This window comes from Setaria viridis, chromosome 5 (assembly GCF_005286985.2).
Source record: "Setaria viridis chromosome 5, Setaria_viridis_v4.0, whole genome shotgun sequence".
Taxonomy (NCBI): Eukaryota; Viridiplantae; Streptophyta; class Magnoliopsida; order Poales; family Poaceae; genus Setaria; species Setaria viridis.
Window position 1 is genome coordinate 35,852,507 of NC_048267.2, and position 11,055 is coordinate 35,863,561.

At 50.4% G+C, this 11,055-nt stretch overlaps 1 protein-coding gene across 1 annotated transcript; it reads left to right on the top strand.

The window, feature by feature from the left end:
* The first annotated feature begins 5,068 nt into the window (after positions 1-5,068).
* LOC117855722 (uncharacterized) lies at positions 5,069-8,746 on the top strand. Its single transcript, XM_034738100.2, has 2 exons — positions 5,069-7,845; positions 8,001-8,746. The coding sequence occupies exons 1-2, from the start codon at positions 5,235-5,237 to the stop codon at positions 8,423-8,425; spliced, it is 3,036 nt and encodes a 1,011-aa protein (XP_034593991.1). The 5' UTR covers positions 5,069-5,234; the 3' UTR covers positions 8,426-8,746.
* The last annotated feature ends 2,309 nt before the right edge of the window (positions 8,747-11,055 follow it).

Below are 11,055 nucleotides of genomic sequence, written 5' to 3' on the forward strand. Positions count from 1 at the left end.
TCCGCGCTCGCCCGCGCGCCCGCGGCTGCCCGTATTCTCACCTGTGCGCCCTCGTTTCTAGCGCCGTTAACCCGGTCACTTCCATCAACTCTACCGCACGACGACGCCCGCCTCCGCCAAATCTCAACCACCGGCATACCCGCTCCTGCACCGCCCTGACGCCAGAGCCCAATGACCGCTGGCATCATCCCCGAAGTTCTGCACCACCGCCCTCGTCGCTCAATCGCCGCCCAGGCAGAGCACTCCATTGCTTCTTCCCCGACCTTCGCGCCGCTCCTCTTCTCACTCCTGCTCCGCTTCCCTTCTCCCTTCCCAGCCGCTATAAAAGGGAATGCGCGAGCCCCGCCGAAGTTCCCTCCACCATCACTGCCTTCCGCCATTTCTCTTGCTCCCTGCTCGAGCTCCCAGCGCCACACACTAAGTTACTGAGGAACTCTCCTCTTCGCTCCACTCCGTTTTCCCCAAACCATCCAGCCGCTTGCTCCTCCGTGCTGCGTAAGAGCTCACTTGTGATCCACAAGAAGCACCGCCGCCGCCGGAGTACTGCCGGACCCAGCCGTTGTTCAAAGCCTTAGCCCCTCCGCCCAAGCCTGTTTCTTCCCAACCCCAAGCTTTCCTTGTAGGAAGAAGGTAAGCTGTCGACCCCTGGTCCGCCTCGTCCGACCCCTGTCCGCTTCACCCGACCCCTCTTATCCGCCCGACCCCGGTTCCGTCTCACCCAACCCTGTCTGTTCCGCCGACCCTTCTCCGCCTCGCCCGAGGGCTCGGCTGTAACCTTTTTCTTCAAACCAAGTGTGTATGTGTAAAACTTGGGAACCCTTCAGCATTGAGTCTGAGGTTCCCTAGCACACCAAACCCTCTCGTTTAAGGGTCAGATCATAAGTTCCTTTCCTCCGACCCTTACCTCTTGATCTCCACCAGCTCCCTTGAACCTTCCCACCCTCCTGCTTTTTTTGTCGCGAGTTTCTGGGCTCAGACTTGCAAGTGTTGCTGTTGAAAAAAAAAACCGTCTATACTAACTAATGCATTGCATTCGTGTAGAGCTGCGCCTCGCCGATGGCTTCTACGAGCTGCACCCGGTGCCAGAAGACGACGATGTAGCTGAGCTCCTGCCCTCTGAAGCCGAAGCCGCCCCAGAAGTCGAGCAGTTCTCTTCCTCCTTGCTCGAAGGCAAGCCCCGGATGCATGAAAACCCTGTGTTGTTTTACCAGACTTGCGCATGCCTTCTGTAACATGCTTGTGCATTTACGTATAGGAGTTGTTTGAAACCCTAGATGCATGACTTAGTTGTTCCCATGATCTGAACACTAGCTGTTGGACCGAGTAGCTGCTTGCTTAAATAGGAAGCGATAAAAGTCGAGTGATTTCCTATCACTCGCGAGTTGTAGGAGTTGGTTGTCTACTCTTCTGTTACAACTGTAAGGATGATGGACGGGGTAGGGTTTTGGGTAACTCTTTGGTGGTCGGTTGATCGCCCCGTCTATCTATGAAACCTGACTAAGGCCCGACAGTGGTGGTGTTCGTGATCAAGTGTTTGAAAGTACTAACCTCATACTTAGTATGGGATGAGGAAGCCTAGTACCGGATTGAACCTAGACGTGAGCGGTCGCCCCATTGTTCTTGGAACGGAGTTTCCCCTGCTGGATGTCGCACGTGGTGGCATGCGTGGTCACAGAACGGCAGAGGCCGGGTCTGTGGAACCTTGCACCAAAAGAAATGGGCCCGACACGGGTTAGGGGATTGATGGGGAAGGCCGACACAGGAAGCGACCTCCGGGTGCGCGGATGTTGTGAGGTTAGGTTCACCATGCATGGTTAAAGAACTCGAATTGATTCGTCTGCCTCTCACAGTTTGAGACTGCTTGATCGCTATGTCACCCTGAGTAAATGAGGAATCTGATGATGACATGGTTTTGTTGTTATATATACATACCTTGGTTGATTCTATGATTGTTTAGCATAGTTGCAAACTTAGACCGGATAATGAACTTAGAACCGGAGCTAAAACTTGAAAATAGGGTTTTACTTAGTGCTTTTGGCAAACAAACCCCTCAGCCAAAAAGCCTTGCATGTCTAGTTCTGTGGAGTAGCTTTACTCCCTGTCGGTTAAGCCTTGTTGAGCTTAGTAGCTCAGCCTTGTTGTGGCTCCTGTTTTTCAGGTGAAGTTGCTGCTCCCGACCCTTCTCCCGCTAGCACTTGGCCGCCCCAGCTCCCTCCGGGTTGGACGGTCGAGTGGGATCCCTCCTCGGACGGCGAGGAGAGGGATCAGTGATGTCCCGGTTGGCCTCACTAGGGACGTCCGACCCCGACGTTTTGCTTCCGCTAATGGTTTTACCTTCTGTTGACTTTCTGGAAACCTTGTAAAACTCTGATGTTTATTTCATAACCAAATTAAATGGTTAAGTTGTTAACTCGGTGGACTTGTTGTAGTCTCTAGAATCGCTCACCTTCGTGTGGGTCTGCTAAATTGGTCCTGTTCAAGTGGTTAAATCGGAAGAAATCCGTCGGCACTTCGTGTTTACTCGGCTTAGGCATGAGCGTCGCGTATTATGCGGCTAAATCATGTTTAACCAAGTAGATCCGAAGTGGATCCGCCACAACATGCTTAGTAGATTGGATCTGAATCACCCATCAACACCAAGTTAATACTAACAATGCTAGTTGAAATAGATCTTGTGCTATAAGTTCCACAGATTGATAAACCTTGGGCGAGTACTCTGAGGGTAGAGCTAAAACTGATATGTGCACTTGCGGTTTACAAATTGGCGTGCTAACAGCCGTCAACACACATGCCAAATAAACCCTAGGCAACTACATTTCCATAAGCCACCCCATACCATAAAGGTGGATAAAACATTTGTTGGATCCTCTATGGAGACGATCTAACAAAATATCATTTTATATACAATAAAATGCTTAGGAAGGGTTTTTCTCTTTTGGGAAGGCGTGAGTTAAAAGATAAAGTGATAATAATAGCAACCCCTAAGGTATGTTTTTGACTTGAGAGTAAGGGGATGGCCTCAGTGGTGGATACTCTATCCCAAAGCTTACTCTGGTCATATAAGAACCGGTTCATTGGGCGAGTCTTTCTTGTGAACTGTACAACCATACATGCCAAAAAGGTACAACCTTCGGGAGTACCTATCTATGTGAGGTCTTGGTTCAAACCCCGCTAGCTGAACCTAGTCATCCATCCCAAGGGTTCAAGGTGGGCAATGGGTATATAGGAGCAGGACCTTCGCATAGTCTTAGATTCGGTCAGCACAGGTCAACTGTTGAGAGGGCTGGAGGCCCTGATAATTTATTCATGCATGCATTTCCCGGGATAGTATCCGCAAGGTGAATGTTAGTGGCCCCCTATTTAGACCCTAATATATCCATGGATGGACCTAGGGAATGCTGTCCAGAGATGGACACGGGCGGGTATGGATCTCGTAGGCCAGTACCGCCTGAGTACTAGGTGTGGGCTGGCCGGACATATGGGGAAAGTGTACACCTCTATGCAGATTATAATCTATTCGAATAGCCGAGGCTCACGGTCACGAGCCCACTAAGTCAAAGCCCCCTATGATTACTCTTTGAAGCTCTTTGGGTGGGATTAGTGTGTTAAACATACTGGATGAAGTTGAATGACCGGATTCCAGAACTAAAACCTAGGGACTGATAGGGGAGGTAGTTTTCCCCGTCCAGAACCACCACTCCAAAATTAACATGCTTTTAGAAGAGTCTTTTCAATTCTCACCTTTTAATTCACCTATATATGTAGGATTATACCTATAAATCATGTTCCTTATCCACCTCCTAAATTGCATATAATTACTTAGTAAATATTGGGACTTGCTGAGTATCAACCATAAGTATACTCAACCTTACTTTCATCATGCAGGTGTAGATCTTCAGGTGTTATAAACCATCTTGTTAGTGGATGGGCACCACTTCACTGCGTTAAGGTGAAAACATTTTTTTATTAAATTATACATCTTTTATTGCTTAAAATACTAAGCTATGATGATAACGGTATCAGCCTATTGATCCAGGAACTAATACAGGTGATCAGCGGGACTCCCGAAGGGAGGTCCCCACAAGCTATCTCCGGTGTGGCTGGGATATAGAGGAGGTCGTTGGTGGCTAGGTAGCAAGCGGTGGTGTGCGGGTTGTGTGCGGGACGGCGGGACGCCACCGGCCGCTATCCGTAGTAGACAACAGGTGGCCTCTGGAGGCGGCGGGGGAGCCACGGCAAGCTCCCCGGCAGGTCCGGGGTAGCGCGGCGAAGGATGGTGGCGGCGGATTTGACGGCACGAGCCGCCGGAGATCGTGGAGGATGGCAGCGCGGGAGGGGGTGCGACGGTGATTGAGGGCTGCGACCTGCGGTGGTGGGAACCACCGGAACTGGAGGAGGAAAGAGTCGCGGGAGCATAGGTTGCGCGCACTCCTGGACCGCCATCACCGAAGGCGACATCAGTGATTTTGTCGCCTTCAGTGATAAATAGACGCGCCCTAGATAGATCTCCGAGAATGGAGGGTATTTCGAGGACTTCTCAAAATAGGAAACCTAGTATATTTTTAATTTGGTACTCGTCAACAACTATTACTCTATTAGCATCTTTTAAGATAACACTGAAATATGGTAGTCTCCTACTTTATGTGCAGTGTCGTTGCGTCAAATACGTGTGAGGTCGCGGACCTGAGCCTCAGCCGCTCAGGCCCACGGGCACAAAAAGACTCGAATTGCCGTGTTTGACGGAGCACTGTGGGAGTTCTGCTGTGCTGTCCGGTCTCTGGTGACCGTTAGATTAGCGAACTGACCCCGAACCCGTTGATTAGCGATGCAGTCAAGAGCAAAAATCGATTCCTCTAACTGCCATCAAACCATATTATTCACTGGTGGTTTGAATCCAAAGTCTTCCAGAGCACCAGCCAAGGTCGGCACGTACTACTAATCAAAGGCAATTCGACAGCTTCGCAGCAAGCACCTCCTGCACGGTCTGCTGCCAAAGTGTGCACACCAAATAAAAGTCTTCTTTTAGACCAGTAGTACCAAATAAAAGTCCAAATCCCACGCAGCAAACCGAACGGGGCTCGTGCCAGTCTAACAAAAACTGGGGACTCCCGCTCCCTCCGCATTTGATTGCACAAGCAGATCGTCCTCTTCCTGCGTCCACCTCGCGCCGTGGCGGCCGTGCTGTGCCGGCGTGCACAACCAACGCCACGCCGCGAAAACAAACCGGCCGAGACATGGACACACCACGCCGCGCGTCCGTGTACCCGCGTATCCTCGGTCTCGTGCTCGTGCTGCTCCGCGCGGCCGCGCAGCCCCCGCCGGCGGGCGAGGCGCGGCTGCTGCTCGAGATCAAGCGCGCGTGGGGCGACCCGCCCGTGCTCGCGGGGTGGAACGCCACGGCCGCGGCCGCGCTCTGCAGCTGGCCGCACGTCGGGTGCGACGCGTCCGGGCGCGTCGTGAACCTCACTCTCGCGAACGCTAACGTCGCGGGGCCCTTCCCTGACGCCGTCGGCAACCTCTCCGGCCTCACGTACCTCGACGTCTCCAACAACAGCATCAGGTCCGTGTTCCCGAGCGCGCTGTACCGCTGCGCTTCGCTTCAGTACCTCAACCTCTCCCAGAACTACTTCGGCGGTGTGCTCCCGGCAGAAATCGGCAGCGGCCTCGCCGCGAGCTTGACCACGCTGGACCTCGACGGCAACGAGTTCAACGGCACCATCCAGGCGTCGCTCTCCCGGCTCCGGAACCTCGAGTATCTCGCGCTGAACAGCAACCGCTTCACCGGTATCATCCCAGCGGAGGTTGGCGACCTGACGAGCCTGCAGGTACTGTATCTGGATAACAACCCGTTCAACGCAGGCCAGCTGCCGGCGTCGTTCAAGAATCTGACCAACCTGGTCAGCCTCACGGCGTCGCAGTGCAATCTCGTCGGGGACTTCCCGAACTTTCTTTGGAGTCTGAAGAAGCTGCAACAATTGTATCTGTACACGAACAACATCACCGGCGACCTGGTAGTTGATGGATTTGCTGCTAGGAGCTTCACACTAATCGACGTCTCGAAGAACAAGATCACTGGAGTCATCCCGGAAGTGTTTGGGAGCTTGAAGAACCTCACAGTCTTGAACCTCTTCATGAACAACTTTACCGGTCAGATACCGGTGAGCATCGGCCTGTTGCCGTCACTGACAACGTTGAGGCTCCACACCAACATGCTTAACGGCACGCTCCCACCGGAGCTCGGAAAGCAGTCGGCGGGCCTGAATTATGTTGAGGTTGACTACAATGAGTTCACCGGCGTGATCCCGGAAGGGCTGTGCACCGGAGGCAACTTACAGTACCTCACCGCCAAGAGCAACCGATTGAACGGCTCCATCCCGGCAGGCCTTGCCAACTGCACCACTCTGGAAACCCTGTCGCTGGACAATAACCAGCTCTCCAGCGACGTGCCAGAGGCTCTCTGGACGGCAACGCAGCTTTACTTCGTGACACTACAGGGTAACCAGCTCACCGGAAGTCTTCCTGCGACGATTCTTCTCAACATTTCGACGTTACGCATTGGGAACAACCAATTCAGTGGCAACATTCCGGCTGCAGTAGCTGCTCTCCAGGTGTTCACCGCCGAGAACAACCGGTTTTCTGGTGCGATACCGGCGAGTCTTGGCGACGGCATGCCGCTGCTGCAAAGACTCAGCTTGTCCGGGAACCAACTGTCCGGCGGGATCCCGAGAAGCGTTGCTAAGCTAAGCCAGCTGACGCAAATGGACCTGAGCAGGAATCAGCTCACCGGCGGCACACCGGCAGAGCTCGGCGCCATGCCGGTGTTAAGTGTCCTTGACCTGTCGTCGAACAAGCTCTCCGGCAACGTACCGCAGGCGCTTGCGAAGCCACAACTCACCTCCCTGAACCTGTCCTCGAACCAGCTGAGCGGTCAGGTCCCGGCCGGGTTCGCCACAGCGGTCTACGACACCAGCTTCCTCGACAACCCCGGCCTCTGCACCGCCGCTGCGGGATCCGGCTACCTCACTGGCGTCCGCTCCTGCGCCGGCGGATCACAAGACGGCGGTTCCTCCGGAGGCGTCTCGCACGCGCTCCGCACAGGCCTCCTCGTCGCCGGCGCCGCGCTCCTCCTCATCGCCTCGGCGTTTGCCTTCTTCGTCGTCCGCGACGTCAAGAAACGGCGGCGCGTCGCGGAGCAAGACGACTGGAAGATCACACCTTTCGTCAAAGATCTGGGATTCGGTGAGGCACCCATACTCCGGGGCCTGACGGAGGAGAACCTCGTCGGGCGCGGGGGATCGGGGCGCGTGTACCGCGTCGCCTACACTAACCGGCTTAACGGCAGAGCCGGCGCGGTGGCCGTGAAACAAATACGGACCGCCGGGAAGCTCGACCAGAAGCTGGAACGCGAGTTCGCGTCGGAGGCTGGCATCCTCGGCAGCCTCCGGCACAACAACATCGTCAGGCTCTTGTGTTGCCTCTCCAACGCCGAGTCCAAGCTCCTCGTGTACGACTACATGGACAACGGCGGCCTGGACAGGTGGCTCCACGGCGACGCCCTCGTCGCTGGCGGGCGCCCGATGGCGAGGGCGCGGTCCGCGCGGCGCGAGCCGCTGGACTGGCCGGCGAGGCTCGGGGTGGCCGTCGGCGCCGCGCAGGGGCTGTGTTACATGCACCACGAATGCGAGCCGCCCATCGTTCACCGCGACGTCAAGGCGAGCAACATCCTGCTGGACTCGGAGTTCCGGGCCAAGATCGCCGACTTCGGGCTGGCCACGATGCTGCTACAGGCCGGGGCGCCCGAGACGATGTCCGCCGTCGCCGGATCGTTTGGCTACATGGCTCCTGGTAAGGATCCGAACTTGCTATTTACAGTAGATTTCTGTCCCATTTTTCCAGATTCAGACATTAAGTAACTAGGGAGCATCTACTGTAGCTGTAGCATATGTCACGAGTTATCGTATTGCCGGACCTTCGATTTGGCGTTTGATGCTTATCTGCAGAGTGTGCTTACACCAAGAAGGTGAGCGAGAAGGTTGACGTCTACAGCTTTGGCGTCGTCCTCCTGGAGCTCACCACCGGCAAGGAGGCCAACTACGGCGGCGAGCACGGCAGCCTGGCGGAATGGGCACGACACCACTACCAGTCAGGAGGGAGCATCCCCGACGCCACAGACAAGAGCATCAGATACGCAGGGTACTCGGACGACATTGAGGTTGTTTTCAGGCTAGGCGTGCTCTGCACCGCAGAGATGCCATCGTCGCGGCCAACCATGAACGACGTGCTGCAGATCTTGGTCAAGTGCAGCGAGCGGACGCACCAGAAGGGCAAGACGGAGCGTGGCCCGGAGTATGAGGCTGCCCCGCTACTTTCCAACGGCTCGGGGATTGAGATTGAAGAGAAGATCGACTTCGACCGCATTGTCTGAAGAAAGGAACCGACCACTGCACAGGCCAGTAAGCAACCTTCGACAGCATCAGAGAACGGCTGTAGTGATACTTAGCACATTTTAGCAGAGTGCAGCGAGGGCTATAGTTGTCACAAGACCTTGACCCTGCACTAGGTCGTTAGTGCAGGCATGGTATAGATCAGGGCTTGTGGCGAACCAAACCGTTTCTGTGTTTTGACACTGCAAACTTGTATTATTAAATCACAGACACATTAGACTAGTCAGACAGAAGAACCAGCAAATGTGATGATTTCCTTTTGAAACAAAGTCAGAAGATGGAGTTCTGCATGTCTACATCCACCTGTTTATTGTAAAAGCACTGGTTGGTTGGGATATGGCATCATAATACAAACTTGGAGTGATAAGGAAAATGAAGCTGGAAGGAAGGGCTACTGCCCCCAAGAACTCCATTGGAGCTAGAGGAGGAGGAGGAGGAGAGGGAAAAGAAGAAGAAGAAGAAAAGATGAAGAGGTGGTGGAGATGGGGAAGGAAGAAGCAAGCCTCCCTATGTTTGTACTTTGTCTCAGCCATTGAGGGTGCTAAACTTTAGACGTGTCACATCGGATGTTCGGATGCTAATTAGGAGGACTAAACATGAGCTAATTATAAAACTAATTGCAGAATCATTGGGCTAATTCGTGAGACAAATCTATTAAGGCTAAATAATCCATCAGTAGCAAATGGTTACTGTAGCACCATATTGTCAAATCATGGACTAATTAGGCTTAATAGATTCGTCTCACAAATTAGACTCCATCTAAGTAATTAGTTTTGTAATTAGACTATATTTAATACTCCTAATTAGTATCCAAACATCCGATGTGACAGGTGTTAAAGTTTATCACGTGGGAGCCAAACAGCCCCTGAATGTGCTATATTTCAAACTCATTGACGCCATGTGACCTGTATCCCGTTGCACAGGCAAAAGGAGATGCGAATCGCACAAGAGGAGCTCTGACTTGAAAGGGGACAAAGCAGGAAAACAAAAGGGTTACAGCCGGGTACGCAACCATCAGCTGGATCGCGCCTCCGATCGTGATGCAAATGAGAGGTAACAGCAGTCAGCTGAGAGTGATTTATATTATTAAATATTACTCACACTTCCCATTAAGAAAATAGTATAAAAACTTCTAAATTCTATCGAAATTGTCCACCTCTAATATTCTGAAAACAAAAACCTAAACCAACCCCTTAATGTTATCTAACTTATACACATATGACATTATAAAAAAATAATCTAAAATACCCCTAAATTTGTATCTAAATACCCATATTTAATTATTAAACATAACCTAAATCAAGTCTAAATCTGCATCAAAATTACATGAATCTTCCATTTAAAAAATTTAAAGTACACCATACATGGTTCTAAATTACCTATTTCTATTATTACTAATATAGAAAAATAATAATTTAAAATATATGTGCGTGATGTCAGCCCAACCAATGCAAATTTTCATTAAAAAATCAATGATGAAATTTTGAAAAATTTAACATTGTTGGTCCCCTAACAAGATAAAATTTGAGATTCTGACTCCACCACTGGTGGCATTATACAGACCACATGTACATGTACGGATTTAAAAGATGAGAATAACGATTTTCACGTTCAATACTTTACACATAGGTCAAAGGGTTAAATTAAACACATTTTAAAACATATATAAAGGTGTGATACAAATTAGAGAAAACTATAAGTGTGGATGTGTATAGAGTAATTGCTAAGTAATTTATCATGATCGGCATATCTATACGAGTATTTTATTAGATTTTAAATTAGAGAGAGCATGATAAGCAAATTTGGTTATTAGATATGGACCTTAATCTTTTATTCATTGCTAATACTTATGTTCTTTAAAATTACTATGCCGCGTGAGAGTATGGTTTGATGGACGTACTAGTTAATCTAGAAATATGAGCAATGGAGAGATACATGGCGGAAAAATGATACATGACAGAAGACTAACTGTTTGGCAAGAAATTACTGAATGAGACTGATATTGATACCATCATCAATGATTAGATGCTAAACTTATAAGGTATTGTCTTTATAATGTTTTGTTTAATAGTTTTTCATGCACCTTAAGTGTTTGCCCGTAAAATATCTACTATACTTACAAGGCTACTACTGCTACTACTACTTACAAGGATTCCTATTTAGTTTTGCTCTTGGCCCTAAAATCTTAGGATCGGCCTTACTAGCAGCAACCGCAAAGACGCAACATGCGCACTAGCGACTTAATGTTCTGAGAACTTTTGAGGAGTGCCCCCTTTTTTCCATTTGTCTTTCTTCTCCTTTTTCATTTTTTTTCAAAATGGATCTAGATAACTTTTTCATAAAAGGTTATTTAGGTAATTTTCCAAAAAAAAATATTTTCATAATTAGAAGTGTTATTTAAAAAATTCTAGAAAAAAAAGATTTTGGAAAGTTTTTTCATATGTATACATTTTTAATTTTGGAACGTTCGTCAACGAACTAAGGAGGAAAGGAATGGGAAATGTGTGCCAGTCGGGTGGACTAGACCATGCCTCTTTTTTCCTACAAAGGGCCGGGAAAATGAGACCATATGAGCCAAAAGCTCGTGTGTAATATAAGCGCAGCTAGCGTG